This window comes from Astatotilapia calliptera, chromosome 5 (genome assembly GCF_964374335.1).
Source record: "Astatotilapia calliptera chromosome 5, fAstCal68.1, whole genome shotgun sequence".
In the NCBI taxonomy this organism is placed as follows: domain Eukaryota; kingdom Metazoa; phylum Chordata; class Actinopteri; order Cichliformes; family Cichlidae; genus Astatotilapia; species Astatotilapia calliptera.
In genome coordinates this window covers 18,744,668-18,751,835 of record NC_137426.1, presented here as the reverse complement: position 1 = coordinate 18,751,835, position 7,168 = coordinate 18,744,668, and the positions used below count along the sequence as shown (strand labels likewise).

General features: G+C 44.8%; 1 protein-coding gene across 2 annotated transcripts; it reads right to left on the bottom strand.

Moving 5' to 3' along the window:
• Positions 1-564: 564 nt before the first annotated feature.
• Positions 565-6,881, bottom strand: frs3 (fibroblast growth factor receptor substrate 3). Of its 2 annotated transcripts, XM_026167756.2 has the most exons (7): positions 6,736-6,881; positions 5,360-5,485; positions 5,196-5,284; positions 4,864-5,050; positions 3,604-3,765; positions 2,092-2,213; positions 565-2,009 (listed from the first exon to the last, which is right to left on the bottom strand). In XM_026167756.2, the coding sequence occupies exons 3-7, from the start codon at positions 5,259-5,261 to the stop codon at positions 705-707; spliced, it is 1,842 nt and encodes a 613-aa protein (XP_026023541.1). In that variant the 5' UTR covers positions 5,262-5,284; positions 5,360-5,485; positions 6,736-6,881; the 3' UTR covers positions 565-704. The 2 variants fall into 2 exon arrangements, with proteins under 2 accessions (XP_026023541.1, XP_080157377.1); XM_080301251.1 differs by lacking the exons at positions 5,360-5,485; positions 6,736-6,881 and having other exon boundaries at positions 5,196-5,351.
• Positions 6,882-7,168: the final 287 nt, after the last annotated feature.

The following is a 7,168-nucleotide window of genomic DNA, read 5'->3' as shown; positions in this document are numbered from 1 at the left end:
AAAAGGAAAAAAAAAAAAAGATGAAATACAATTCCATAGGATTGTGTGCAAAATGCTCTATAGGCATACAGTAACAAATAATGGTCTCTTCTACTAGCCACAACATTAGATTTAAGTGCTTTTGATGAGGTATGAACATTGACCAGTATCTGGGAGGAACCATTACCATCCTTCATGCTAACAACATAATTTCGGAGATGAGGTTCATAACTCTGACACTCAAAGTGTTTGGCAAACTATATGATAGGAGCAACAACATTTATGAGTGTGGATGGTTTTAAAAGATTTGCACTAAAACATTATGGCAACGACTGCTTCTACGTATAACTCTCTGCTAAACTCTCGGCCAAACTAAGCCAAAAGTCAAATATACATATATTTTACATACACATATGTGACTTTATGGTTAGATATAATAATATTCAAATATCCAGCAATTATCTGCAACAAAAAAAATGCAGATTTCTCCAGAGAGCTTTACACCAAATATCTGACAACACAAAATAAAATGGCAAATTCTCCTCAGAGATTTCTCTTTTGCTTGTATATGCACAGTTAGGTTTCAGTAAGTTTCTAATTAGGTACCTGTACTGTACTGATCAGCCCGACAGTTGAATGGATGGATGACAGTGAAGGGTCCAGTGTGCTAAGATGAGGATAAGCCTTCATCTGTCTTCATTGCTCCTTCTCAGTTCGAACACCATTTACAGAGGCAGGTCTGTGCTGTTGTGGCGAGTCTTTCTGGAAGTCCCATCATCCCTGGGCAGAGCTTTCTGCAGGTTGGACATGGCAGCGGTCTTCTTTAGGTCAATGACTGCGTAGCATTCGCTGCGCCGGGGTGCCTGCGGACCACATTTTTTGGGTGGTAGGCGCTGGTGCTGTGGCTGGGTCTGGGCACCCCCGCTGCTGAGGGCTTGGCAGGGAGGCTCTCCTTCCAGGTCCACCTGGATGTAATTCAGCTGCCGCGAAGGAGGCATGTGGCTGTGCTCACAACCTCCAACCCCTGACCTCGATCGTCTGCGGAAATCAAAGCTAAATATTCGCCCCCCTCTGTCTGGGTGACACGGCCGTGGATGCGGGGGGCAGGCGTGTCGAAGCCGGGGAGGCTGAACCTGCTCTGTGTTGACATAGTTCTGCAGGGCGTCTCTGTGTATGCCCCGGCCGTCTTGATGGTAACCATTGGGTGTCCCGGGGCCTTCTGAGAATTCGTACTCATCAAAATCTTCCTCTTCTTCTTCATATTCCTCATCATCCTGGTCATCGTCTTCCTCTTCCTGCTCATCATCCCGCTGGAGAGCGCTGTACTCCCACACCGGCGGCAGAGAGGGTAAGTTCTCGTAGTTAAGCAGAGCTGTCCGACGATGAGCTCCACCCATGCCCCTCTCACAGGAGTACCCCTGCGGGGGTAGCGATGTCGGCCCGTGACCGTGTAAGAGGGAGTGAGAATGACTGTCCCCGGTGCTGCTACTGCTGCTTGAACCTACGGATTGCGACACGCTGCTGGGACTCAGACGCTGCTTACGGCCACTTCGCAGGCCGTTGATATTCTCGTACGTGAGCTCGCCACTCTGGCAGCCCTCCTGGTGCTCATGGCCCAGGTGCCGGTGCATGTGATGATGGAAATGGTGGTAGGAGTGAGAGTTGCACAGGTGCATAGAGGGCTCGTCTCCTTCCGTCTCTGAGCTTGCTGCGCCCTCTACTGGCTGAAGGTTGTGAGGATTGTGCCCGTGCCTCTCCCTCTCTCTCTCCAGCAGATGCCGTTGCGCTGGAGTGGGACCCAGCATGAATTTGACCTCCTGCGAGGACGTCTGTAGGAACACCTGAGGATCTTTATGCTCCTCGAGGGGACAGCACCGCAGGTTGGACTGCGGATTTCCTTGGCCCCCTACAGGCATGGCTCCCCGTGTTGTTTCAGGAAAAGTGCTAGGCCGTACCTCAGGTAGAGAGTGCACACAATGACGCATGGAAAGATCCCCCTCCATGCTCACAGTATTTACATAGGTGTGGGTCTGTAAGAGAAAATAAAGACTTTGTTACATTGGCGAAACAGCACAGCTAAAGTCCAGTTAAAAGCGCACTCAGAGGTCTCACCTGGTCTTCCAAACCCATGAGGCTATGTCCATGATCATCAGCAATCGATGGTTGAGAGGAATCTCCTCTGATTGGATAACCAGGGTATCCATTGGGAAAAGCCTGGATAGGAAATGCTGGAGCTGGTACAGGTAAAGAAAAATAAATAAATAAATCAAGTGAGGCTGTCACGTAAAGTATTAAATGTTAAAGTGTTATTTAAAATCCTTTTTGCAGTAAATCAGTGGATACATAAAAAAACAAACAAACAAAAAACAAAAAAAACCCACAACATTAAAAAGGGATTATATCAACAAGAATAACAAATCACCAAAGAAGAAGGAACTTCACCAAAGCAAACCTTTTAAGACCAGCAGCACTTTCACAATCAAAAATAAAATATGACAATGTTTTGATTTTTCATGTTTTGTTTTTTTTGTTTTATCCTCCAGCCAAAGAGGATAACAGTGATATCCATTTTTAGGACCATTTGAAGTGCTTGAAGGAATGTTTGAAGTGCATTTACAGAGGTTCAGTTAGCTGACATGGTAGTGTCTTTTCCTAATACAGTAATGTAAATGTAATAATGAAAGCAAGTCTTTCTGGCTGTGTTACGCTTCAAAGTGTGAAATGAGATGAGATGTCACTACGCATTTGTTGGTTAAACCTGAAGCAATTGATGTTGTCGCCACTTGGGGGCAGTAGAAACTATTTTACCTTCAAATAGTGAACCTGTTGCCAAACTGTTGTCTTCTTTAACACATGCAACCGTTAATGAGCAACATGACTGCTCAACACTGACTCTCTTCTGGCTCTGTTTTGGTGTTCACTGATTTTGAATGGAAATCTTGGGCTCTTTAACCTAAAGGCTCCTCAGTAAGCGTTCCACTTTGCTATTAGGCCCTGGACAGGCTACCTGCCTCTCACTAAAGTAGCAGAGACTGTAAACAAATATGACAAAACTGGGGCAAACTTCATAACCTGAAAGGCGTCTCATAAAACTCCTAATGGGGAAAAGAGGCTCATTTGTTTTTCCTCCAGAAACTGACAACTTTTCTTCAATTATGAGTTCAAGATTAAGCATTTCAAGAATGAAAAGGTCTAATATGTCATTTAGAAGAATGTGACATGGAAACCTCCATTTCTCACACACTGATTAGGCATTTAACTTATCAGGCAGCCGTTTCATCTCATTTTGATGCCAGGAACTGTTTAAACAGTGGCAACCAAAGACTCAAAGAAACCGTTTAATAGGTTAACTGGCAACAGCTCGGTAGCATGACTTGGTATAAAAAGAGTTTCCTAAAGAGGCTGAGTCATTCAGAAGTAAAGATGGTGATAGACTCATCACTCTGAGAAAGTGTGTGGGAAAATAGTTCATCAGCTTAAGAAAAACACTCCAAAATAAAGTTGCAAAGCCTTTTTTGTAGAAGTTCTGCTAAATTTAGCGACGGATTACTGCATCTAACATCTGCAATTAGTCTCAAAGTGCATCCTTTTGTTTGTGTGCGCGTTTGGTGTTGTGTGACTCACTGTTGGGTGTCTGTGGTGTGCGAGACATGTCCATCTCTGGTGTGTGACCGCTCCGACTCATCATCATCGACTCTTCCACCACGTTGATGCTGTTGCACTGCATCAGCTCCTGGAGCAGATTAAAGATCTCTTCTGCCCGAGAACACTTGAATGCAAAGATTCCTATTTTTAAAAAAAAAAAACAAACAAAAAAAAAAACCCAGAGCACAATGACAACACGTTTAGGACGTACAAAGGTCTCTTCTTACTTGAAAGAGACATCGGCCATATTACAGAGGTGGTCGGTTCCTTTTTTCTCGATCACTGAGAGAGAAGTCTGGTTTGTTTTGGGACTTGAACAACTGCATTAAAGTCAGGTTCAGTGCCTCAGGTGGAAATGGCCACAGAGAGGTTCTGTATATGGATTTGTTTAACTTCCTCACTGAGAATGTTTGTTCACATATGAAGGTAGATCCAAAGAGAGCCAACATCTTCTGAGCATGTTTCATCATGTGGGTAAACTTCTCCTCTTTGAGAGGAGAATAAAAAAAATCCAGCAGGGACTTGAAGTGCTCGACCAGCAGTGAAGCCAAAGTCCGACCAAGTTAATTATTTTAGTTACATCAACTACAGTTAATATTTAGCACCGACTTACATGACACCACATGATTTGTGGTGCAATGCAAAAATACCAGTTTCACTTCTGGATTAATTTCGGTCACTTCATCTATCACTTGCTTCAAAAGACTGACATTTTTTTCCTGTCGGGTGGACATCGACGGATAGCCGTCGGTTAACAGTTTATGTCCCATTTGAGTTCCTGTGTCGCAGATCATCACAGCTCTTGTCCAGAGCTGAGGAGAAAAAGTCAAAACTCCCTGCTTTGTTTTTCACCTGAAGCTCCAGATTTTCTTCAAACTAATTCTTGAACACAGTAATCTGCTCTCCACAAATGTAAGCACGCAAGCTCACCTCTGACTGCCTTTAAAATAAGAGTTGTATTTAATTTCACAAACACACACACACACACACACACACACACACACACACACACACACACACACACACCAAGTCATCCTTTGATGAGTGTTCAATGAATTGGAGCAGATTGCATGACTTACATTTGAATCCTTTCAAATTACCCAAAGTGGCCCACACCTAAAGATACTACAAGGACAACCTAGGTTAGTACAAAAAGACGTACAAAACAACAACAACAACTCCCACAGCGACTCTACAGGCGTGTAACCAAAGCAGAAAATCAGAGAAAATGTTACTCACCCTGCCCGGTCTGACAGCGGCGGCCGCTCTCAAAAGAAAACAGGTTGGAGTCATAGCCGTAGCGACGCAGGCAGAGATATGGCCACCGGATGGCGTCCCTCTTACGTGTGTGAAGAATGAGCTCAGTTTGGGTGAGCTCCATGATCCCAGAGCCCAGCTCGTTGCCCTCATCGTCTACATTTGTGACCTAGCAGAGGCGGAAACAGCATGACGTGAAGTGAATGGGAAGGCACGTCAGTTTACTACAGTTTAAATGGACACAAATGGACAGTTGTTATGTAAGGAGGGAAAAAAAAAAAAAAACATATACAAGATTTTGGGGGATTCCTGACCTTAAATTTGGTGAGATGGTTGTCTCGGATGGGGTCTCTGTATAGACAGCTCCAACAGCTCCCCATAGCTTCAGCAGGCCAGCTGAAACCTGTCACGGATGAAGCAAACACTATCACACACAGCGCTCATATAAAAATAAATAAACAAACACTGAATGACTTACTCAGTCCAGGCCATCAGTGTAAAGGGATCCGCGTCTCAGTCCCAGGATCTTCTGCTGGGCATTGGCATCACAAGCCAGTTAGTCTGCTGGATTGACATCTTCCAAAGAGGATTAATGTTCTTCCCCCTGAAACCATGAGGGACGGAGGAGTAGAAGAGTTGGAAATCATTGCAGGAACCTTGTCTTCAACCATATGGAAAGCATGAGTTTGGTCATTGTGAACATCCCAGAGTTTTAAAACTCTGAACCTGTTGCATGTCATCTCCTCCTCCGCACGTTTCCCATCACCTTTCAATTACATGCTGACAAATTTAATTACAAAAAGCAATAAATTCAGAACTTCATGTAGCTATTTTATAATCTTTGAGGACCAAAAACTGTAATAAGACTATTTATTCTTAAGGTTATTTAAAAATAATAATAATAACATGACTGTTTAGAGATGACGGTGTAATGGCTGGATGTCAGTAGTGTTTCTAGATATATAATGGAGTAAATACCCTAATTAGTCAAATTATAGCCTAAGAATGCAACACAGTATCTTGCAGTTATATTTCTACTCATCATGCCAGCTTTCTAGAACCAAAGCATCCAATCAAATGCGGGAAATAGAGGAATTGAGGAAATAGACAGCTCCGGTAATGCCAATGTGGAAGTTTGGGATTTAAAGAAAAAAGGGGGGCGTTTAAAGGAAGTAAGTACACCAATGAATCGTTGCAATAATCCAAACAAACCCCGCAGAACACTTAAGAATACTACAGTCAGTCAAAAGAAAGTACAGGGAGTTCCTTGCACTGAAGTACATCCCAGATCACAAGCGAATAACGAGACCTCCTGCATGATCCCCGTGCACGCATCTGCATCAGCTTTGTAGTTCCAGCTCAGTTTGTGCTCCTCAGAGGGGCCAAAAACACATTTCACATCAACACCGCCGCATTATGTGCGCTCTAACCTGGGCCTCCGCATCTGACTGGAAACACCAGGCTGGTTTTGTCTCCACACCAAATCCACGGCTACCTTGGAAGGGGGGGGGATGAGTGCAAGCGGGCTAAAGAGCTAATAGCTACATCACACACACTTATCACACGGTCACTGAATGAATGGGTCTCCCTCCCACTGAGCTATTTACAGCCGAAAAATCACAGCCTCGTTGCTCAATTAGCCAAGCCGACGCAGAGCCCAAAACAAGCCGCCAGCGAGGCTGCCGCCTGCCCCGCAAACGCGATCGTGCAGCCACGAAAACAGCACAGTGACACCAAAAGCACAACGACACAGTTCAATGACCATCTGTTCTCGTTGGTGTGAGGATACAATAGCGAGAGCGCACAGCAATCACCGGGTAAGTGGAGAGCGACAAGCGATGGTTTGCTACTCACATGTCTGGCACGGATTTTTTCTTTTCTTTTCTTTTTTTTTTTTAAATATCAGTCCTAATGCGAGGTGAGCATTGAGACTGCGGTTAGTTATCGGCGGCTGCTGCTGCTGGTGGTGGTGTTGGTAGCGGGGATGTGGCACTTGCACCTCAGAGACGCGAATAAAAAAAGATGCAGTGAGAGCAGTGAAAATGTTATTTTTTCCTCCTATTACGCCCCCCTACTGCAGCACGGGCCTCTGCCTGTATGACATTTCCCAAGCAGCTGGGGTGAGAGTTCACAGCCAGACAACGAGGCTTAAAGCAGCGACAAGAAGGTAAGAAACGCTGGAGGACCACGGAGGGAAAGGTGTGCCTGCTTTGGCCGAAGGAGAGGAGGGGCAAGGGAAAAAAGAGGGGGGGGACCTTTTAAATGAGGGCCACGTAAGAAAAAAAAC